The 24,172-nt window shown below is 49.4% G+C and overlaps 1 protein-coding gene across 1 annotated transcript in view; it reads right to left on the bottom strand.

Annotated features, from left to right (window-relative positions):
* The window catches only part of LOC117239704 (hemicentin-1-like), a 102,291-nt gene that overhangs the window by 6,605 nt on the left and 71,514 nt on the right, over nucleotides 1-24,172 (bottom strand). Inside the window, exons 3-10 of the mRNA XM_033505498.1 lie at nucleotides 13,588-13,771; nucleotides 12,684-12,819; nucleotides 9,905-10,113; nucleotides 3,113-3,382; nucleotides 2,469-2,577; nucleotides 1,844-2,030; nucleotides 773-911; nucleotides 57-244 (exon numbers count right to left, since the gene is read on the bottom strand). Of these exons, the coding sequence (XP_033361389.1) occupies nucleotides 57-244; nucleotides 773-911; nucleotides 1,844-2,030; nucleotides 2,469-2,577; nucleotides 3,113-3,382; nucleotides 9,905-10,113; nucleotides 12,684-12,819; nucleotides 13,588-13,771 (1,422 nt within the window). The remainder of the gene's footprint in view (nucleotides 1-56; nucleotides 245-772; nucleotides 912-1,843; nucleotides 2,031-2,468; nucleotides 2,578-3,112; nucleotides 3,383-9,904; nucleotides 10,114-12,683; nucleotides 12,820-13,587; nucleotides 13,772-24,172) is intronic.

Raw genomic sequence — 24,172 nt, forward strand, 5'->3', positions numbered from 1 at the left:
AACGCGTCGGCCAGTCGGTTTCTTCCTTCACGTCGAATAGATATCGTTATAATTACCTGTCCTGGTTCGTCGACTTTCAACATCAGGGCTCGGCGATCGCTTCCACGATCGTTCTCCACGATTACGTGATACAGTCTCTGATCCTCCTTCACCGTGCTAGTCAGTTCTAAGACGGCAATATAACAATCCTCGACCGCTAACGGCTCCAGATCCAGCGCCCGATATCGTGATTCCAGAACTTCACCTGCAAACATTTCCCGGCTAATTAGATCCGATAGAGTTATCGTTATAATCGTAAACGTTCGGTCAACGTAAGATCACGGACCGCTGAAACGAGATGAATTGTATGGGAAACAACCAAAAAGGGAAGAAACGAAAAGAGGAAGAAAGAACGAACGGAAAATACGAAAATGCAAACTCGTTCTACTTAAACAACGGCCGACAAAAAGTGTGAACTAACGCGTGGAAAGGGTCGAAGCATAGGGTGATCTCGAGAATGGAGAGACGGTCGAACGTGGGGAATCTGATGAAGGATCGAAGGCTTGTCGTGGAAGTTGGAGGTTCGGCTCGTTGAGGAGGACGCGAGAAAAAGGCGGGTAATTAAAGAGGAGCTTGCGGCTAAAGGGATGCTCGAATTAATTAATCGCGAGTATACCACTTTTCAGTAATAAGGAGTGCCAATTAGTGAGAAGAGACGTACGTAAAAAAAAAACTGAAAGAGCAAACCAAAGACTCGAATACTTTTGGCGGTAGAGCTAGGAAGCAGTCTAACCGGCGTGGAGTCTGGTGCTGCCCCATTCCCAAGCCACGAGCCGGGGCTTCGGGTCGGAACACAGTCTGATCTCTAATTTCGCTGGGCTCCCTTCGGTCGTTGCCACGACAAACTTCTCCGTGATGGCCGGTTTCACCACCTGCGACACACGTTAAGCAACTCCTTCTACCCTACTTTTCTCAATGTTCTTCCATCGTCTTTGTCCTCTATCGCGTTCTCGCCGCTCTACTTTCCACCTACACGCCGTTTTAATGAACACGAAAGTTTACGAGCGCACGAGTCCGGTTACCGGCAAGGAACCGTCGATAATTGACTTTCATTTCACTTTCTTTTCTTTCTTTTTTATCCCAAATTTTATTCCAAACGATTATCATTTGACGAACATTTCGTGGCTAGCGTTCTCGCGCAAGAGTGAAATATCTCGCGTCGATTACACGGAATATTCGGGGGTCACAAGTGGTGCGCGGATCATGGAACACAAAACGTAGCGGAGCGTATGAAACCAGTGTAACTGCAATCAACCGACGAATGTATCGTGAAAATGACGTTTTACTCCACCCCCGTATATGCACGTGCGTACGTATATTTTTCCACTTCCTCGTCCCCTGTACACGAGCTCGGGACAAATACGAATTTCTCGTTCCATATTTAAATATGTCAGAACGGGCGGTGTAGTGGCGGGTTTGCGTCAACAGATCGACGGGCACGTAGAGCGAACAAACATAATTTTGTTAATTAATCGCAGATAGCGATCGTTTGTTTTTCCGATCGTATTGATTTCGTAATAAAAGCCTAGAACGGACAATGCATAATCGCAATGCGGTAAAAAATCGGTTAACTTCCGCGTTTCTCTTTTTCGACGTGCATCGCGTGTCTCGCGGATCGATTCAATTTTAACTCGACCATCGTCCTTTTCCGCTCGATTTTCCTTCGAACCGAGTTTTTCCAGTTAATCCGCCCGTAATAATTCGCAGTCCGATTGCATCGTTTCAGCGCCGCGTCGTCCTTTCGAGAACGCGTACAGGACAGAGGATAACGTACTATACGTAACGAGTTTGATTTGCGTCTTACCCTGGGCGCGCCGACCACTTGCAGAGATACAGGATCGCTTTTAACTTCTCTGACGTTGCCATTGATCTTGTTCGAGGCGAGACATATGTATTGACCCTGTTGCTCGTACGTCACGTTCGTCAGGATCAATCGCTGTCCGGTACCGCATTCCAATGGCATCCGGCCATCGGTGAAGATCTGGGCCCATCTGGGGCGGAGTTGAAAAAGCCATAGTCGCATTTCAGTTCGACACGTTCACCCATTGCTCTTTCGCTACTGTATAACTACCGCGTGCAACGACGTTTGCCATTGCACTAGCGGGAATCATTTTAACCACGTGATTCGGGACGCTCGTAAATACGGATAACGTCCGTGGCACGTGGCGAACGTAAAGGTGCAACAAGTATGCAAACAAACGAAGATTATGACAAGCACACGTTTACAGAACAAATAAGATAAAATGGTAAATCATACATAGCTTATAGCGAGTCCATTTTCAGGGCGATTGACGGCGTGTTGGCGTGCAAACTAAAGATTCAAAGGTGAAAGCGAAGCGGCAAAAGCTGGAGGATAAGAAAAGAAAACGATTGGAACGAGAAGAAACGAAAAGAATACGAGGGTTGGAAGCAATCGACGAATAGGTCACCTGTATTCAGCCGGTGGCATCGCGTCAGCGTTGCACTCGAACGAGGCTCCGGAAAAAAGTAACGCCGTAGTCAGTCGATCCGGGCCCACTGAGCTGATCGTCGGCGGATCTGCGTGAAAACCAGACGGTTCTCTAGCTCTATCGATCGCGTTCGTCGATATCCGGAATAAGCGTTGGAATGTTCGCTAACCGTGTTCGCGTGAACCGAGTGCCGACGATGATCGCGTTTAACGGTTCTCGTTTTACTAATTCTTGACCGCGATAGCTGCTAGGGGAAAGTTTGTGTAGCGCGAGGAACCGAAACTGTTGAAAACAACCTGAAAGCCGGCAAGTATCTCGCTGCTCTAACGCAAATACCGTCTCGAAACTATTCAGCCAGCCACTTGCGAACGCGTTTCGACGCTTCGATGATTATCGTGTCCCGGGGTCGATCGTCTTTGCGGTCGGGTCGCGTTATCGAGCCATAATCGAGCACCGGCCGGAGATTCTAACGCTATTTTTATTCACAAAGCGGTTGAAAGTATACGGCCGCTTACAAGCCTGTCTCGAGTATAGAAGGGTTAATCGCTGATACTTTGAGAACGATTGGCAGACCTCGAGTAGCAGGAAGCTTGGAAAGTGGAAACGAGGCCGACGACACTTACAGTTGACGGACACTTGAACGGACACAGGGCTGCTTTCACCCTCGGTATTGGCCGCTTCGCAGATATAGACGGCCGCGTGATTCCTATAGATCGGCGAGAATAGCAGCGTTTCCCCGATACTCGCCACTTCGGCCACTCCTGGGCTCTTCGTTCTCCTCCAGAGGATCGAGGCCGGGGGATTCGCGTCGGCTAGACATCGAATCTCCAACTGATCACGACCTTCTTCCAGTTGCCCGGTCGGCACACCGACCAGTCTCGTCTCGGGCGCGTCTGAAACATTTTCATTTCGTCCGATCCTGTTACGCCGCGCTTTCCAACAAGCGAAATTTTAATTATACTTTCGCGGTTACACGTTCGTCACCTAACGGCCTAGGGCGAGGAAATTAATTTTCTCCTTAAAGAAAGGAAAGAAAAACTGTCGGTGGTTGGGGCAGGGCGGTTGATTCGATGGCGAAGAGAGGAGAGTTTAATTGAAATCGCGGACGAGAATTGCTATCAGAGCTTTAATCATAGCGCGCCGGCTCGCGGAACACGGCGGAAAAATAAACACCGGTTGCGAGAGTAAACGCTGGTTGCAGTAGCAAGTTTTCAGATTCGATCCTTCGTTAATGAGCGCGTAATTAAAAGTGGATCCGGATCGTATCATCTGAAAGAAGCGGCACATGGAGTCGAAGGGTTGGCCCGACGACTGCTACGTGTCGACCGCCCGTTCGATCAGTTTATTCTCGCGTTCGATCCGAACAAAGATGTTTCTCCCTCGGTGTTCCTCCGGGCCGATAGGAAAAAAGGCAACACACGGAGAGAACCTGATAATGGAATGGAAAACAATGGCACGCGAGCGTAACACCCAGAAAGACAGAGAGAGAGAAAGAGAGTAAGAGCACGCAAGCTAACGTACAGACCTCGAAATAATGAATCAAAGTTGGACCAGTAACCCGCCGTTTCGTTATTCCTTGTCAGAAATAATTAGTTAGCCGCGGCTCACGAAAAATTCAATTACACCTGCGCGCAGTTAATCCTGCGGCTGTTTTCCAAACGGGAGAAACAGAGAAACCGGCTGAAACAGCACACTGGCTGATTCCGGTCTTTCTGGTTAATCGATGTGTGCGCGATCTCGTCCCAGCCTAGGAAAATCCTACCGGCCTTTTCCTTTGCCTCTTCTGTTGCCCTCTTCCCCGTTTCGGTTTGAATCGACGTATTCGGATCGATCGACGGATCAATCCTTCGTCCGCGCGTAAAGGGAAAGGAAAATGAAGGGAAATTTAATTGGTCTCTTACGATAAAAGATGACGAGGCAAAGCTTGTAACCGAGATGAAATAATGCATCGGTCGAAGCATCGAATGGATTTACTGGAAATCACGTTTCGATAAATGCAGTCTATCAAACTAGTCGGTACTGCGCTCTCTCTCTCTGTCTCTCTCTCCCTCTCTCTCTCTCTCTCTCTCTCTGTATTCGATTAACTTGCATTGAATTGACGCGTTACGTTGTATTTTTCAACGAAAGCAATTACGCGGTTGAAGGGATCGATCGACGGGGTTACGGTTGAAGGCCCGTCGAAGAATATCGCGAAAGGGAGGGTCGTTCGCTTTTCACCCTCGTTTGTCCGGTTTTGATCCCGACAAAGCTCTCGATTAAAGGCACTGGACGTGGAAAATAATTTACCGTGTTAATATACAATTACCCCCTCCTGGCTACCTACAGGCTCTTCCCGTTGATTTAAACCAATGAAACTGTGCGGCGGCCACCGGGAAACGTCACAAATGATGGTTAATTAATGTTGGAATACGGATCCAAATTGTATTAATTAATAATTTCAGTGCCGACCTATTTCCCCGAGGGCCAAAAATAACAAGCTCGTATTCAGACTTGGAAATACGATTACGCAACTCGCAAAGAGAAGCGGCTAAACCGGATAGACATAGCCCGTACAAACTCGTCTCCAACCTGTGTCTCTTGCCTGTGTCTCGCGAGAACTCGGCTACACCGTAACTCGATTCTCCGATTAAGTGTTTCTTTTGTCGCGCAACTAACGAACATCCTACCTACTTCGGTTAGGAACGAACGATCTTTTCGCGCTTACTTAAACTTTCCATGAACCGTGACGATTTAGGAGACGATTTTCGATGGACAGCATGACGAACGGATCAGCGGCGGTAATTTAAAACGGCGAAAATCGATTTCGCGCTTGAAACGACGGGAATCGTGTCTCTACAAATCGTATTTCGAAGTGCAGCAACCTCCGTTGTAAAAGCAACGCCAGGCGCGTGGTGACGCACGTTTACGTGGAATTTCTTTTTTTTTATCGCAAGGCCGATGGATTAATTCGCGAAAAGCGGACAGGTCCCGTACTGTTCAGGTGTGAAGGCGGAACGTCCTGGGAAGATGTGGAAAATGAAAAAAGCCGGTCGGCGCGATGCTGTCGAATCGAATCGTCGTATAGGTAGAGTGCAGGTAGCTCGCGCAGCTGTTCATTTCACGTAACAATGATTTCGAAATACGCGCGAACGAACACTCGCTGACCCATTCACAATTTCAACTGCGTCCTCTCTTTGTTTGTTGCTCGCTCTGTCCACCCTTTCCCATTTTCCTTTCCCTCTCTCTGGCTCCCTTTCCCCTCTATTACCCTTTTTACCGTGGCTGTCTGTGTTTTATAGGACACTGGTCTGCTGTGCGCGTGGTTGTGCACGCTAGAGGTGTCCCTCTGCCAGTGTGCGTCAAACCGGTCAACCCTATTTATTTGGTTGCACCGCGTGTTTCTCCGCGGAAAAGGCTGCACAGCTGTTTCGATCGACCAACCTATTTTCTTTTGTTTTTCTTTCACCTGTTCTCTGGAACTCTATTCCGCGCGTTTGTTCCGCATCGAGAGACGCAAACGCGAACGTTAGCCGCCGTGATTGGCATCCTCGAACGCGTACCTCGTCGTTGTCGTTTCTGTTCTTCCGGTCTCTCCTTTGACACGTCACCGTCGACAACCTCTCGACGCTCGCCATCAACCGAACGATTATATTTCCGCTGTCTTATAAATTTCTTTGCTCGTAAATTCGCCTCTGGCTGAAGATTCCAAGGACACTGTAGCGTTGTATTCTTCGCCGCGTATTGAGTTTCGATCGTCGAAGCCATAATGACCACGAAACGAGTCTGGTCGATCGGTCCTGCGTTTTCGATGTTGTCGTGTTTTCGATTATGAACGAGGAGCGCAGTGGAAATGGACGCGGAGGAAAAGCAACGGGAGGCGATCGATGGTGAAAAAAAAATTTGGCGTCCGGGCTTACCACGCGGCTCCCGTGCTACAACGCTGTGTTACAGTTGCAACCGTTTTGAAGTTTGCAGAAGACTGCGGGAAACACACCGGCCCGTCAGCTGTACATTGGAAAACTACGTGCCCGGTGCATAAATCGCGTCAGCCTCTCCTGGAGTTTTCAATAAATTCTGTAGCTCGGTATTCGTTTTCGAACAATGCTTCATGAATATTCGATCAGCATCGGTACCAGTAAATTACGAGCAAACGAGCGCAACGTTGATCGAAACAAATTCATTATCACGCTGGGGGAACGAAGCGGAGGGACGATAAATTTGCGAGCGCGCGACGAAAAATTTCCGATCGTTTTGTTCGTTCGCAGCGATTCGATTCGAAACATCGCGATGCGATATTTGGTACCCTTTTATCTTTTATTCGCTTTCGAGGCACAAGGTTAGGATAAAGAACGTCGGAAGCGTTTTAGCTTTGTTTGCAAATTGTCCGGCGCACCACCACGCGGCAAACGGTATAGCGGAAAAAGAGGAACTTTAACGTTTGTATTTACATTCACTTTGTTATTTTATCTTGGCTCCGCCGGTAAATATATGCTTTTATCAATATTTAAATATTTGTCAGCGTGTCGGCGTTTTTCTCGTTTCGCGTGTACAGCCTGTTTTGTAGATGATACATCGGATAGAGGTTAATTAACGAATTCGCGTACGGTGGGTTAATTAGCGAGGGTCGGCGATGAAAAATTTTCTCCAAGGGGAAGCGGCTTGAAACGGAAATTTCTGTTTCGCGACACAAAAGCCGGCCGCTCGCGCGCCTCCGCTTTTTCACTCTCTTTGTTTCAACCCTTCCCACCTTTTGTTCGATCCAACGTCATCACCGTCTATAAAAACACACCCGTTTGAAGTTCACCTAAAGAACGACTGCCAGAAATACGCTTCAACGAATAACCGATTCTCGTGTCAGCCTGCCTTAGACGCGTTTGCTTTACATCTCCTTGACCGTTCGTCTCTTCCTTTGTTCAGAAAAATCCAATTACTATCGTTACCGGGAAGCTGCTAATTCGACGAGCGTCGCACGAAGCTCGTTGCCACGCTTGTCGACACGCAACGAATGCCACTTTGTTCGTCGTGTGTCTCCGTGCTATCGATTCGCGCGGTAAAAGTTCCAAAAGAGCGTACATGCATCGTATATACATTTGATAGAATTGTGACGAAAAAGCGTGCGTCCGAAGTAGGCGGAAACGAGCGGATGTCGATCCGCTTACATTGGTCGTGACCGATCGGTGAAAAGTGCATGAACGCGCTGCAAGCTGTCGTTGTGGCAAAGTAAACGGTGCATCGGGCCTGGATTGAACAGCGCGGGAAGAGGGCGGGTCTGAAGAGGACGGTCAGACGGGGCGAGGATAGCGAAACGACCGGGTGATTCGAAATTCCCGTGGGCGTTTCGATCGACGCGGCATGAACATGGAATATATCTGCGCTTTGAGGCGAACTTTTCAATTTGCCTCGGAAAGTCCCAGTCGGCTAATGCCCCTAATCAATATACGCGTCAAGCCACCTCTGTGTCTCCATTTCTGCCTGGTAATACTTGTAAACCGCATCTCGCGCGTCTACTGTCGGCAGGATTCCCGTAGGAATCGCGGGCGAGGACTCAAGCTCCAACTCGATTTCACCCGGAACGAATTACTTGACGTCGATGGCAGAGGGTCGAGAGTTTGAGTTCGAGGGTAGGACGGAATGGGCTGGCACGGAACCGATTAATAGAAGAAAAATTGCGATCGATTCGCAATTCGATTACGAATGACAGTTGGTCGCGGTTAAATTACAGATTGGGTATCGAGATAAAGAAGGGAGAAGAGGATGACAGGCGGTGGATTGGTTATACTTTGCTATACGCGCGTTATTCGAGCGCCGATCGAGAAAGCCGACGATCGCTCGCCGTTGGCGAAACAGAAATCTCGATTATTAATATTTCCTTGGTTTCGTTTGTTCGATCGTTGCTCGCCCGAGGCTGATATTTGCCCGAGGCTACGAAAGTGTGTTGGAGGCATCGTTTCGGCCGGTCGAATCGATTCGCCGGCCATTAGTCATCGTTGTTCGTCGCGATGTTTCGTAAAAAACGATTCAAAATTGTTGGACGATGCAGCGGAGCTGGAATTGTCGATAAGGTCGAAAAGCAGGATGTCGAGGCGGCGCGTTTTGAGGGAGATTGATGAGGGTACCGCGGTTACCAGCGCTTCTGTACACAGTTAAATCGTTGGCTTGGTGGAGGATCCTGCTCCGCTAGGGGTTGAGGTCAGCACACGCACCCTTCCTGTCGATCTCCCGTTAACAGCGATTTATTTGTTGCGCCCATGTTTTTTCACTCTGCGGCCTCGGCCAAATCATCGTAACGCCATTGAACGCCCTAACGTTATAACCAACTCTTCGAATAATCCTCGTTTCGCTCGATATCGATATCCTTCGTAATCGTCTTTGCGCGTAGCAAGCGTTTCTAGATAAGCGCAATTAATCAACGATACCGCACGGTATATCGCTTCCACCTTTGCTACGCGTAACGTTTCACCAACGTTACAACGACAGCGTGGTAATGGACTCTCGCGTATCAGCAGCTCGGCTAAAAGCAGAAAACGAGTGCTGATTAAAACGTTCAACGTACATGTGTACGCGGGATAGTCGGAAACCGGGATATGGAAGCGCGGCTGGTTGCGCGAATGCCGGAGAGGGCAATGTTTCATCAGGTGGCTAAAAGGAACCATTTTTTCTCCGCTTTTGTCTGTTCTGCACGAGTCGAAGCATCGCTAGAATTTTAATTTCGCTCTTCGTCTTAGGTTTGCCCGGTGTGCGTCGGTTCGCGGGAATGCATACAAATTCAGCACGCCAGCCGAGCGCGATCGAACTTCCGTGGATATCTCGAAATTACTTGCGCGTCTTTCGACCGACGTGATTTCGTTGCATCGCGAAAAATTGTTTCCAACCGCGGAGATCTCGTTAAAAAAGTTGGCGGTTCGGTGGAAAGTTGGCTCGAGGGTCGCTTGATCCGCAAAGTATCTTCATCCTCGAGAGCCGGTCGGATAACGATGATTATTATTAAATATTAATCTCTTTGCTAATCCCGGTTATTAACGAGAGCGACCGGCACGTTATGGTAGGACTTATAATAAGGCTAACCTTTATGGCAAACCTAAATTCCGTTTATACTAAAATCATTAAGCTGCGACGTCGCTGTAACTCGATATCGTTTGTTAAACTAGTTTCCGGAATTAATTTCCCCGATCTTAATCCGTTGCGCCCAGCCACGCTGCCCGCTGCAACGTTAAAATAAGACGTTCTAGAAACAACATTTGTTCACAGTATACGCGTCGATTAAAATTATCGCTCAGCTGTGCAATCGAACATCGTTCCCTTCGTTCGAAAGAACGCGAGCCCGCAATCGTCGAACAGTTACGAGCGTAAATGTTTCTTAACTCGGTAACTCGGGCAAATTTTTCCTTTTCAAGACTGTGCCAAGCGAATAACGTAACGTAAGAAGGCATACTCACATCGAACGTCGAACCTGACTTCCGTGCTCGAGGACATGGTCGGGTTGTCGTAAGCTGGATGAATGGCGACGCATCGAATCGGCTGTCCGTAACGCGATCTTTCCGCCATGATCTCGCAGATGCTGTAGGTAGCCCAGGTGCGGGGGTTGTCTATCTCCGTGGAGTTTACCTGAGGCCTCAGAGTTCTCACCTCGGTCTCGCCCACGTACCTACGAACATTTCGCCCGAAAATTTGCATTTCCAATGGCTGCTTCGTAACAAGCCTGCACGGAATGAAATCTCACGGACACCGAGCCCTCCATCTCGCCGCGACCTTCTTCGCAGACTCGCACCGTGTTTCTCTTTTCCCTCGACATCGTCCTGCCTCTCTTTGCCCGGCCCTGTCTCCCCCGTCTTCCCGTTCTCCTGCTCCCTTTCCTCCTCTTTGAAACCAAAGATCGAAGCAGGTAATCAGCCCGAGTTTGCCTCGCCATTCCGAAATCTCCGAGTATCTCGAGTCGCGAAGCAGAGATTTCATCGTTGTTGCGAACGGTGTATCTCTCGAGGAAAGCAGCGATTTTCTAGCCTTTGCGTCGTCGCGAGAAACATCGATGGGGCGAAGAGGCGAGCGGGCAAACCCGACGATCGCCATAATTTCTCCTTTGACGCGGCAATTTACACGCGTCTTTGTAAAACGGCTGAATCTACTTAGTTCGGATTATTTATCGCGCTGATAGGACGCGGCGCACGCCGCTGTGCTGCAGTTTCTCCGATAAATAACAACGCGAACGTATCCGTCGATACGTGGGCCGGCGGTGCATAGAAGGTGGACTGGAATTTCTGGCCAAGAAGAGGATACTCGAAGAGCTAGAGAAATGCAAGGTGCGCATACGTGTAACGTGTACAAAGTTGCCGGATTTGCATGTAAGAGAGAAAGAACGGGCATAATCAATTCTTCGGGTTTTAAAGAGCGTTCTCCGTTGGTTCATTCGATGGCACGAGTTGCATCCTTTTGACCGATCGAACCATTTTTCTTCCCTCCTACAAAACCATTTAAATATAAAGAGTGGTACGTACTTCTCTGTTTATGAATTACCGTTTTCATAAAAACACGCCGGAGGATTATAAACGCGACTGGACTTAGAGGTTCGATCGCTTTTCAGAGTCGTTTTTCTCGCGGACAAAGTACCCGACGAACGATTCGTTTCGTCGTTGCGATCGATCGCGGCAACGAGCGTCATCTAGAAAAAAGGAGCGCTCGTAAATTGTAAAGTCCTTTAAATTATAAGCTGCCGGAGTCTCTTACGAATTTATACCGATCGCGTTACATGGCTGCAAAGTCGATTCGTTGCAGTAATCGCGAAGTCTACCAGAGCCGTAAACGCAGGGTCCCTAAACTCGGAGACGATCGAATCGTTTTATGCATACACTTGGCGTCTATCGATCAGTCTAATTTCAGCGAAAAAGGGCGAGGCGTTACGAGAAGAGAGAGAGAGGGAGAGAGAGTGAGAGAGATGCTTGTCGCGACATTGGCCCGAACTTGAATAGACCGACGTGGAAGTTGCCGCGTTCCTAGCTTGGTCTGGTAATTCGTCTACAAGTTAATCAACGTTTCTCGCGTAAGCTATCGCGTTTGCTAGAACCGTTGGTTTCGTTCGGTCGCGTGCTTTCTGTTGTTTCTACGCCTCTGGGGTGCAAGCAAACCCTGGTAGCCTCTTAACTTCGTCTAGATACCGGTCGGAATGGATCATGATTATTCATGGGCAACCGACCGAGCCGTGCCACCATCGGCAAGATCCACAGGGTGCATTACGGACTGGGATGTTCGCACAGGGAAAACTAACTGGCTCCTCGAACAAATGAGACTGTGCATGTATCGGACGAGACTCGGTAGAGCACAATCTCTCTCTCTCTCTCTCTCTCTCTATCACTCTATCTCGAAATAATAGCTCCGGAACGGAGGACACTCTGCTCCGTTTCTTTTTACGATTGACAAAGTGACTTCGTTGCGACACGGGAATTCAATTTAAAAATTAGATTCGATCCTTTTCGCGTTTCTCTGTGCAGTTCCTGCCGGCTCGTACGGTCGCGACTCGGCCATTTAGTCCACCCCCCCATAGTCGACGAGGCGCGCGTTCGTCTGGAGCGTCGGCAACTCGGAGCAATTACAACGGTAATCGTTCGATTACCGAGAAACGACATCCGCGTGCTGTGTCGACGGTGAGCAGCGCGTGAAAGATACGGCTGGAATTAAGTTGTCGAAAGTCCGCGAGGCGAAATCAACTGGGAGCCAGCGCGAGCTAATCGAATCAATCCCGAAAAGGAGCAGCGTTACTCGACGATGATTGAACGCGAGCACACCGTCTAGAAAGCGGCTGCAATCTAAAAGCATTCAAAGCTTCCTCTTGGAAACCAACGTTATTACTCGGATCCTTCCGGCACCAGCTACTACGTTTCAATTTCCTGCTTGACCTTTTGCCGATCTCTTTCATCTCGCTCGATTTGCGACAGACGGCTCCTCGAAATTCCCGTGGCGCGGTTCGCTTCGTTTCGGCTCGGTCTGCTGCTGAAATTCGAACAAACACGGTGAGCGGCGGCCTCGAATCGAACGAAAACGGAGATCCAAGGATCGACAGTGTATTCTCGTACATTGTGTTGCAACGGAATCGATGATCTTCCGGCTCCGAACGGATTCGAGGCAGCTGAAACGCGAGAATCGAGGGGGGAAAAAGACCGCGACGAGTAGAGGCTGGTGCAAGACGATAAGTAGTACGGAATCTACGGTGCAACAATTACGAACCATTTAATTAGAGGCGAAGGATTCCCATACCGCGCTCTGCAAGTGAGCGTAGCGATCTCACCTGCTCGGGCTGTCACGTTGCTGCCGGGTAGAATTAGACGATCCGCGTACTCTATCTGCGGTCGCTGAGGGCTGACTGCAATGAGAGAAAATTAGCAGAGGTTAATTTGGCCGTCGCGCGACTGGATATTCCGAGTCATGCGCTCTGACGTTTCTCTGGACGTCGGCCGTTATCGTTGCGTTATCATTTAATCGCTTCGTCGTTGATTACCCTTGTCAGATCTATCGACCGTTCGCCACGACTCTACGTACGCGCGTTCAATTGCCTTTCCACGATCGCGCGCGCGATAAACTTCGTTTTCTTAGACAACGTCGCTCTTGACTTTGAAAATTAATCGCACAACTTTTCCATCGCTTCGATCACGCGAACGCGCAAACACATAGGTAGTCGAAACGATCGACGAATTACGAATTAATAGGGGCAACGCGAACTAGCAGCGTCGTAAAACGCCGCTTCTTACGCGTACCTCACCTTACGCGAAGCTCACTACGCGTGAGAAATAATAACGCTTTGATCGTCGATGGAATTTTCCGCGACGGCCCAGTTTCGAACTTTGCCTTTGGCTCGGTATTGTCCTGCCGCGATACTAGCCGTCTGAACGAGTAACGCGTTAATTTCGTCACAATGGGTACAACGACGATGAAAATCGACGAACGTGGCTTTGATGACCACGCTGGTTTCATCGACGGACGATATACTCGGGACTCGAATAGAAACGGTATGCGTGCAAGTGGGAGAATAATCCTGTTAGTCCGCACGAAATGTTTCAACGCGTTGATCAACGATCGTAGCTTTTCGTAGGACCGAAGCAAGCGCTGTTGCCGTTAAATCGAAGATTTTTACCTCTGACGACCAGCCTCGCCGATTCGGATGCCAACGCGTCCTGCGTTGTGAAATCGCTGGCTGTGACTTGACATTGCCAGAGACCGTCGTCGAACTCCAGGGTGGCGGATCTGACCCAGAGAGAGCAATCGCCGATGTCTGGCCGTCCTACCCACTCGTATTTCTTCAAGTGCATGCCGATCGGCTGAAACAATCGAGATTCGTCTTGAGATCGATCGATCGACCGTCGTTGCCTCGATTCAGCGAACATCTTGCGTCGCGGCAGACTCGACTGGCGAATGGTAATCAGCTGGGAATATCTGAAATAGTTTCATGTTTACGAATGATCCGAAGACGAATCGTTAGCGAGTCGGACGGTACGTCGTGAGGCAGATGGGAAACGAATGGAAAGTAAAGAGAACCGAGTGGCATCGATAGATTCTATAGACAATGACCGGCGTATGTCAGCGTTTTGCGCGATCGTTTAATCGACGAACGAAGGGACTTGGCGGATCGCTCCTCGTTACCGGAATCCTCTCAAGCTCCGTCACTGGTTTCGCCTCTCTGCCGTCGCATCGTCCTCCGTTCCTCCTCGATTTCTAAGCGCGTTCCATCCGAAATGAATCATCGGCTTCCGGGTTCGAGGCTCTTCTCTTCTTTCGCGTAGATTAATTCGCTGCCTGGTAGGAAAGTGCGGCCTTAGCAAGTTTCGCAGTCATAATGTGACCGTAATTCAAGGATCGATTCTCCACCGGGGGTGCCCATATAATCTATCTGCTCGTTTTACTCGACCACCCTCTGCCTCCTGTTTTAAAGGACCGTTTTCACTCCCTAGCTCTCTCCAACGATGGCTTATCCAGGCCACAGTCACGCTCCCTGTACGTTATCTGTGTACCGTGTGAAACTGGATCGCGCCGCACGTCGGTTCAATTCTCTCCTGTTGGCCGGAAAAATCTCGTCGTTCGTCATTTAAGGCCATTAGCTGGTTAACGAGTTTTCGTAATCCCTGGCCGACTAGCCGCGCCATGAAAATCCTTCTTGAGTTAACGCCAGCTTGCACCCCTCTGGGGAATTGCAAATTTTTTTGCTGCCCCATCGGCTGGGCTGTGTAAGTAATTTCCAGCGACGCCGTTTTTCCAACGCGTGGCTGGCCGCGCTTTAGATTCGAACGCTCGCAACAACGTTAATCGTCGGGGGAACGACTCTTTCTTTGTTTAACGGTGAAAGTTTCTGGCAACTCGTAATTACTGGCAAACCTGTTCCGATTGGACGTGTCAACCGAGCAACGCGCAATTCCACGCGAAATACGAATCGCGTTCGCTGTTCCGCGTTTCTGCAAGGGGAAACGAAATTTTTGTCGGTCGCATCCGGAATTGCGTGCCGCGACTATATTAGTAATGAATACGACGCAGTTCCCGAGCAAGCGTGCAGTTTATCATTCAACGGCAGACACAATAATACAATGGGGATTCCTCTCGCGATGATTATTTGCGCATAGATGAAGGCGGAGGGCGGTGGCGCGCCCTCAGGACAAGAAGAATAATGAGTTGCCAGCGCGTTGACGTTTACCGTCCCGACGAAGCGACGCGTACGCAATTACACGGATATTAGCGTCTTACCCGTCCACGCGGTGCTATTCGCTTTTTCCCCTTCGTCCTGTTTTTTCATCCGTCCTCGAGAGCACGAATTCGACTTAAACCGATATGCTCGTCGCCTCGCAAGGTATCGCGCGATGCTTTTAAATCACGCAACATGCCCGCGACGAGAAGACCGATATCGCAGACGCCAGTGACGGAGAGCTCGACCGCCTTCGTGTCCGGACGTCGAAGGGTCGACGAAGAAGCAGGATCAGAGGGCGAATCAGCGTCACATTCATTTAAAGGATTAAAAACCGCGCGCTCGCCGCCGATGCACGAGCGTTCACTTACTTAACCGGGAAGGGCCCTTATTCCCTTTTCTTGTTCCTCGGTCGGTTCACCGTCGGCTCTGTCTTCGTCACACCCGACACCGGCCTGCCGCCTGCCACCTTTCCGCCTTTTCGTTTCTCTCGGCCTTCGTGACTATGTTCTCCGGAGAGGCCGCGACCAGCAATCAGCGTAATGCATCCGCAGACACGCCCCTCCTTCCCTCTGGCTCTCTCTCTCTCTCTCTCTCTCTCTCTGTCTCTGTCTCTCTCTATGCACACAATCGCGCGCCTACCTCACATCGACGAACACCCATACCGATATCCAGACACGTGCACGTTCGTACACGTACGAATCCGCTCGGCGGAGAAGCAAACGGCCAGAGTACATACCCTCTGGGCCAAAGGCCCTGATAACACGAGCTTGAGTAATGCAGACGCAATGGCAATCTCTTGGAGAGCAACGAAATAGATCGCAGGACGTGGATCGATGCCGCGCGAAACCCGTGCTCTTTCTCCGAACGCTGTTACTCAACCCCTCCGCCGCATCCCCTGTTCTCCGCAAGAACCTCCTTTTCTCGAACCGCCTCCATTCCCTATCAGCTCATCCAGCGTCGCGTTGCGCTGTTTCTATCTACCTCCTCTTCTTCTACCTTCTATTTCTTCGGCTTTTTCTTTTTCGCCGCTCTCTCTCTCTCTCTCTCTCTCTCTTTCTGTCTGTCTGTCTCATTCTCGCTCTCAGACGCACACGCCAGCCAACGGATCAAGCTCCTTTCGCTCGGTGAAAAAGTTGTTAACTCGAAGATTCATTGCCGGCTCTTTGGAGGTATGAGTAGTGGCGGAGCGGGTCCGGCCTTTGGAAGGGTTGGTTCACAGGCGAGCGGAGACTGCGGGGGTTTGAAGGAGCGTAAAAGGCGCGGCAGAGGGTTCGCCCGGTCCGAATGTTCTTCGAGGTAAAACGAGGCTACGAAGAAGCTGGCGAAGAGAGACGGCAGGGAAGCAGAGGATCTAGCGGCGGTGAAAGAATCGAGAGAAGGGGCGGAGCGCGGAAAAGAGCTTTCTGGTAATCCGGTGAAGACGATTCCGTACACCTATTTCGCTAAAGTGATTTCGTGCCTTCGAAGGATTCGACGTTTTCTCGTGAATCACGCCGCGTCTCCGTGAAACTTGCCGGTTGCTCTTTCTTCGTTCTATCGCGCGGAAAAAGGCGCATCTCGCGAAGCTGGTACGCGTGTCCGGTTCCTTTCTAATTCCTGTATTACGTGCAGCGTTACTTCTGCGAACAGAAAATCCTTCTTCAAGCCGTCGCCGTAAGTCGAACTATAGCAACTATCTCTCTCTCTCTCTCTGCAGAAATTTTAGTCGGTGCTTGCCGCGTTCGTAAGTCAAGACCGGTCGGGTCAGTACGAAAATGCAAATTCTGCTTTATCTTCGTTCGAGCGGTCTGAAAAATCAATTAGGAATACGATACGTGCTGCCTATTATCCTCGGCGATCCGAATTCGTTTCCCGTAAAATAAACACACCGCCTTTCCGTCGTGCTCTACGTTCTATCTCACGGCGTGGAACGCGAATCGAGTGAATTTTCTAGACAATTTTCCTGCAGCCACGGCGCCTCGATAGTCGCAAACAAGCAAAAACAATACGATCCTCGGTTGCGTACTACGCAAGGCACCCGTTGTAAACAAGAGTAGCTCGGATCTCACGAGAAAATTATCCCGCTCGTTATTTACATCTTTCATAAATATTCGCCTTGAAGGGGAGACGAAGAAAGAAGGATCAGTTTCCGGGTTAGAAGTCGGCCATAAGAGAGACGGAGAAAAAGAGAAGTTTAGCAGAAAGTAACGAGAGACCACGAACGACATAAATCTCCAGGCTTTCGGAGGCGATCTCGTTTCAGGATCACCTACTGGGAGAAGGGTTGCTAGCAGCTTGTTGCCTAACACTGTAAAACGATATTCTAGCCACCGAAATGCGTCCCCGTCTGCTTCCCGATGCAGGGGAAACTCTGTTTCTGTATACCATTTGCATCATTGTCCCCGAAAAGTCACGAAAAATTTGCCTCCGCGCCAACACTTCGTTCCCGGTCCAGGCGAGATTCGTTTAAAAAAGATTCTCCGTTTCCAGCGTGAACTTCTCGCGGTTCTGCTATCCTTTGATCGCCGTGTTTTCTCTTCTCGCGACTACTTGTTGAGAGCGAAATTTTATTACGGCTATCAGATCGGTGCTTTCATCGGGAAACGATTAAGCAGAAACAGCGGAAGGGATCTTAAATATGCTTCGTCCGTCAGCGTACATATTTACGCTTCGGATCTCTCGAACTCGGTAACTAGGGGTAAACTTATTTACAGTCTGTCGAACCATCTGCCGTCTTCGTTCGACGTCGACTTACAATTGAAATTCGCGGCTTAACCGAGCAAACGTAAATGCGGCACGGAGCTTGTGCACACACTCGGCACCCCGATGGTCTATCGGGAATTCGCAAATTCCACTAGCGATAATAAATAGAGGAATTCGATATCGGCTGTCCACGAGAGACATCGTCGAAAGGTTGTCTCTTCGTATCCATCATCCGCCTTCCGAACGTCTCATCGATTTGACGGAATTATCGCGAAACGTTTAAGGGTGGATCTTGCGAGGAAATCAGAAAATATCAGCGTCACCCTTCGAAACCGTAGACAGACGCGGAACGCTCGACTACGAAGGAACGGAATTCCGCGGAAGAAGCGGTTGAAATTATTTCAATTTCCGTGGCGCGCGTTTTTCGCCGACCTGTTCCGCATTCTTCCTTTTTATCGTTTCTTGCAGCTGAAGAGAAATTCGCGCGGTCTTCCCGGTCTTCCACGTAAATATAATCGACCACCTTGTGCAAACCGCACGAAGCGAAATCGCACGGGCCTCGCGCTCTTACTCTCGCATTCTCTGCCCCTTTTAATTAACGTATCTCTGCACGAATTGCCACGGAAAGAAGCTCTTTCGGATGGAAAAGAACGAATTGTTGGAGAGGCGCGCGCGTCGCTCGGATTTAGGTCGACTATCGGCGCGTACAACCGCCAGCCAATCTCTCACGTTGAAATTCTCGCGATTCACCGTTGAAAAATTACGGGCCACGATGGCGAATAAATCTTAACGATGATTTTGTCTCGGGCAGTATCTAGGCCCTCGCGGTCTTGTCCCCGAAGACGCATCACTCGATAATGAAGATGGATTCGCGGACGAATCAGGGGGCAAAAATATGTTTGCTTCCGGTCGACAGAGCTCGTATTTAGAGCCGGTAATTCTCTGGGGAGCGAACTGTCTTTGCGATCGATTAGCGATTGCTTCTTTCAGAGGCGGTTGAATAGCTTCGTCGAGCGGGAATGAAACGAAGAGAGAATGAAATGGAAAAGTCGCAAGGTTTCACGATTTTCCAGGCATTCGATGGACGATGGGCCACGCTTCATCGACTTAACCCTCGGTCTTGATCGTTTTTGGTTAATTACGCGAATTAATTATACATTCGTCGGCATGGAGGAGATGGCAAGAGACAAACGTGCTCCGGCTTTGTATCCAAATAACGAGGCCGCGGGTGAAAGAAGCGGAGTGGCCGGTTTTCACGATGCCTCGAGGGGTAAACAAAAAGGGGTCGCGTACAAAGTGGACGGATAAGTGGCGGTCGAGTGGTCGCCGGTTGCTTTGGAAATTTATCATTTAATCTTTTCCGTGCGGTGTTCACGGCATTGTGGTCTACGGACGGTCTCGTCGCCCGCGGTTAAATGCGTTTCAAGAGACTCCACTCTCGCCGCCGCGTCGTGTATCTCTTACCGTGTGTACGCGTTTCGTTTCGCGTGCACACAGAACGCGAGGCACACGTACGCTGCACACGCGCGTTTATTCCGCTCTGCTTGTGACGATAACACCGGTGGTAGTGACGCCGCTGGTCACCACGTCCCGATACGTGCCTATATTCTCTCGGTTATATAAAACCGATGTGTGCATTAATTTACATATTAATTCGCCGGAGTAATCCGCTTTAATGACATTTGGATTAGGGGAAATGTCGCCAGGAGATACACATTCTGCCGCCATGTCGCTATACCCGTCCGTTTCAAGAATATTCCCCGATACGTAATAAATACAGTTTCATAATCATTTCCCGTTATATCGGCCAACACGGTTTAGGCGTGGCTTTTGATTATACGCGCGATCTCTCTCCGTTGAATCGATCGCTTTCTGCCAGATTTCGATCGGGTTTGTGGCTCACGGTCACGCGCCGTCGATTTCCCAGCATTAATTTCGATATTAATTCCCGGTCACTGATAATCCGGGTTAATGACATCAGGATTGCAGAAAACGCAGCTGTAGTGTACACGCGCACCTGTTCTTCCTTCTTGTTCGTCCACGCGCGCCATCGATATTCATCGGGGTGGTTTTAAACGATACTTTTGTTCCTTTGCCCGGGAACGCTGTTTCCATGTGTCTCGCTGGTATTAAACGTTCCGACCTTTGTCAGGAAAACAATTTACTTTGACGTTTCTCTTAAAGCCGTTTCGACTCGCTTTAATATCGTACACCTCGTAATATCGTAGCCGATACAAGCTTTGAGTAACATTCTCCGCTTGATTTGCAGCGTCAACGTGTATTTGCTTCTTTAATTAGTGGAGACAAGAGAAAGAAAAGTGGTAAGGGCGGTCTACTTATCGCGCAAACGGACGACGCTCTGCCAGGTAACGCGAGCGTCGATCCGCGAATCGTTTACCGCCAAGTTCAACGATTCCGCTATCTTTCTCTACACGATGTTTCACTGACTTCGAATTCCACCGCCATTATTCCGTTTAATCAGGCGGTTCGCGCGCCGGTTACCGTACACCGTCTGCTTAAGTTCGATGCAGTCGCGTGCTCGCACGGACAAGAAGCAGGTGAAAAGGGGGCTGAAAATACGCGTGCAAGAAGAAATCGCGTCAAAGATCTGCTCCCGAGCAGGCTCGGTCAAAAGCTTTGCCCGTGTCTGAAAACTCGTGGACCTTTCGTCGCCCTTTTCGTTTCTCCGACAATCACCGTCCTCTTCTCACCCCCTCGTTGGCACGCTTTTTGCTCGAACGCGGCCGGCTTTTCACCCCTGGCTGGCGACTTTTTTTCAGTCGAGCCGTTGTAACGACTTCAATTTAGAGGTACGTTCGCAGCATACCCGACGACGACGAGCACGACCAACCCCTGTCCCTCCGCGCCAGCTCGCCCCTCGTCCTTCTTTCTCTGTCAGGACGCGTCGCGACAAACGGCAACGAAGCAAGTTTTTCGTCGCGTAGAAGCAAGGCGCGTTCGCGACTCGCTCTCTTCTCTCGGACAAGGAAAAGGCGAGAAGGGACACGAGTCGCGATGGTGGAAGAAAGTCAAAGTGGAGCGGAAACCGGTGGACGCGAGTCGGACGCGCAGAGGAAGAGGAAGCGGCGCAAGAAACTCGCCGGAAACGTGGCTGAACGACGCGTTTAGCTTCGCAATTGCCGTAATAAAATCGTCTGGCATTAAATCTTGCAGAAGAGACGCGGCATCGTCCCTTTTTCCTTCGTTTCTTCTTACGAGGCGGCCTTCACGAGCGCGTTAACGCGTTTGTTTATTCCGGAACAAACCCGAGGAAAAATTTATCGCGCTCAACGGGAAACAAGTGGGATAGGGAAAACGGAATACGGAAGGAAGAAAAGATTAAGAGGCGGTTACACGGCGTCTCTTCCGAAAATTTTGGAACGCGCGGCCAAGTATTTTTCTCGTGACCCAGCTTCCTGGAAAGCGTAATTTGCTGGCGCGAACGGCAGAAAAATTACGGCTCTTGACCCGCCCGACAATACGGCCCGAGGAAAACGCGGCGGGCTCGGCGCAACTGTAGCGCATTTATATTTTGATTCACCAGGCTCGCTTCCTTGTCGCCATTACCGCGTTCAACGATTTTACAAGCCGTCTGCAACGCGGCAAAGGTAAACTCTATTTTTTCCTCTCTGCTGCGTTTCAACCTGGCGTGTAAACGCTTCATTCCCGTTCGAAAATTTAATGAAAACTGAAAACTTCCGCTTGTCGAATGAAAACGTTAATCGACTCTCCGATCAAATTCAAAGTTCTCGATGATCGCGAACGATCGTTCAAGCGCCAAGTGGTTTCGTGCGATGAAAAAGCGTAGCCGGATCGACGCCACTCGATAATTTTGCGGTAACGTCGCGATACTCTCGACACGATGACATGAAATGAAAAAAAGAAATATATATATATATATACACACATACATATATACATACAGATATATTAAGCGCATGAAAATATCGCACAGTTCGAACTTTGACGTCGAGATCGTGCTACAGTTATCCTCCATTGTTAGCCACCACCGGGTCTTTTCATCGTCTGGGCAATGCGCAGAGGACCATGAAGAACTTAATTACAAGGAAAAGACGATTACGCGAATAGAGGGGTGAGTGGAAAAGAAAGTGGGATAGTAGAGAGAAGAAGGATCGAGACGAGGAAAGTCGGCCGGTTTGCGGAGGCAGTTGCGCGACGGAATAAAAAGTTTCGTCAGGATTAACGATAACGACGATAATGAAGCCGCGTGTCACCGACGACCTGGACGGACGATCATTGTTCGACGTCGGATATCCCAGAGTCTTGGAAATCTTTTCTTCTCCATCGGTTCGCGAGATGTTCCCTTTTTCCTTCGATCGTGAAACGATGCTACACCCCCCCCACTTTCTCGAGCGAAAGATTTCGCAGGAAGAAGCGAAGGTCTCGCAGATCGACGAGTCAGCTTTTTGCATAAATATTCCAGTGGAAATTTCGTGCCTGGTCCTGTACCTAGGCGAGCGATAACGTCGGCCCATTGAATGGTAGAACAGCGAATTCTCATCTAAATTCACGCAGGGAGTGCGTTCCAGTTATGAAATTGCACTTGGGCAACTGTTTCGCGTAGCGATGTCGCGAGCAAGCGACCGCGAGGTCGGACGAGTTGCACTGACCGCAAGAGGACACAGACGAAGAACGATGCAAATCTGTTCGCAGGAAATTGCATCCTTTGTTAAACGTCGTATCATCGCCAACTTTCTCCCTTTTTCGTCCTATTCGCACGCTACAACTTTGGCCCTAACTCTCGGCGTCGCTCGATCAACCGTCGTTCTTCCTTCGTCTCTCCTATTCCTGCGTTCGTACCATCGAGCATCGAGAATTTCCCAACGCTTTCAGACCATCTCGTCTTCGATCGCGTGCCAGACGGATAAATATACGCTCGCGCGCTACCTTCGACGTACGTGGCTCGCATAGGCGGCGAGGAAAAGTTACGCGCCTCTCTTACGTAGCGCGACTCGGTCCCTCGGTGGCCGTACGTACATTAGGCGACGTATAGATACAAACGACCTGGCCTGTTTTCCAAAAACAATTGGCTCGGCGACGAAACTCGAAAGAAGTTGTCGTCCTCGAAAGAAGACGAATCGCGTTGCCGTTGCCAGTGGCGAGCGCGCGTGTTAACGGCGGCGCTGTTCAGCCAAGAAAAGTCGAGACTTCTCGAGCGGAACGAGCTTTCTTAGATCTTTTCAAATTCGTTGGATTCGTTCCGAGAAAAATACGCAGCGCGGATGTGGTTAGTGAATACCTTCCTGTGGCAACAACCGCCTGCTCCTCGCGGACTTTAAGTAGGTAATTGCGAGTAAATGAGGTGGTCCATGGCCGCACACACGCGCAGTTACGCGGTAAAAAATGTAGACGCGGCTGAAAAGATGACTCGGATTTAATTAAAAAATTTTTTTAAACGGATAATCCGTGCGCCCACGTTGAATACCGGCATTACCGACACGGTACTTTCTTTAACCGTAGACGCATTCACTCGGCAATTTGTTCAGCAGCTGTGCGGCACGCCGTACTAGACGTAAGAACCTGGTGCTGAGAATAGATTTCGAAAAACTGAAAAGACGGCGACTCGTTTAAGGATCCGTAAGCGCTTATGCGAATATACGCTGTGTAGTTTGTACGTGTTCGATATGTACATATATGGAAGGGAAAATAACGGTGTAGGGCTATCGTACGCGATCGCAACAGATTTCTGTAATCGTCAATGGTGCGTGATAAAAATACGAATAATTTTTGTTTTGATTTTCAATTCTTTATGGAAACTTTGACCATGCGGGGATTCGATTGAAATTGATTTACACGGCAGCCAATATAGAGGTCGGTTAATCGAATCCGTTGCTTCTGCCTCGTGTATTTGTTAATTTAAAAGGTAATGTTCGTGCACACGCATGAAATACCATAGGTACTTGCCAGGTTACAGCAGATAATCTATGGAGTATTTATTCGACCGTATTTCCGCGTTTATTTCCCTTTTATTTTTTTTATCCATTCTCAATTACACTCTACGGACGCGAGCTTCAACCTGAAATTCAACCTCGCGCTACGATGAGTTTCGCATTAATTTTCATCTCTTTTTTCTTTCTTTCTTTACTTCGAATCACTTTGTAGCTTGCTTTCTCGTGGTTTTACTCTCCAAGACTCGTCTATACCCCGCTGGATCGTAAATGCGTCCGTACAATACGATGCGTCGTAATATTTCACTTAAGTTCGAGCAGTCGACTCGGTTGCCTCGCAGTCAACGACGAACAAGTATTTATTGTCGGTAGACACGTAACGTCCACTTTCGGTCAGAAACTTATCTCGAGCGAAGTTTACTGGCACCGAGGCAAACGGAGAAAAGTTGGCTGCC

Source organism: Bombus vosnesenskii, unplaced genomic scaffold, assembly GCF_011952255.1.
Source record: "Bombus vosnesenskii isolate JDL3184/JDL3185 unplaced genomic scaffold, Bvos_JDL3184-5_v1.1 scf7180000013264, whole genome shotgun sequence".
NCBI classification, from domain to species: Eukaryota; Metazoa; Arthropoda; class Insecta; order Hymenoptera; family Apidae; genus Bombus; species Bombus vosnesenskii.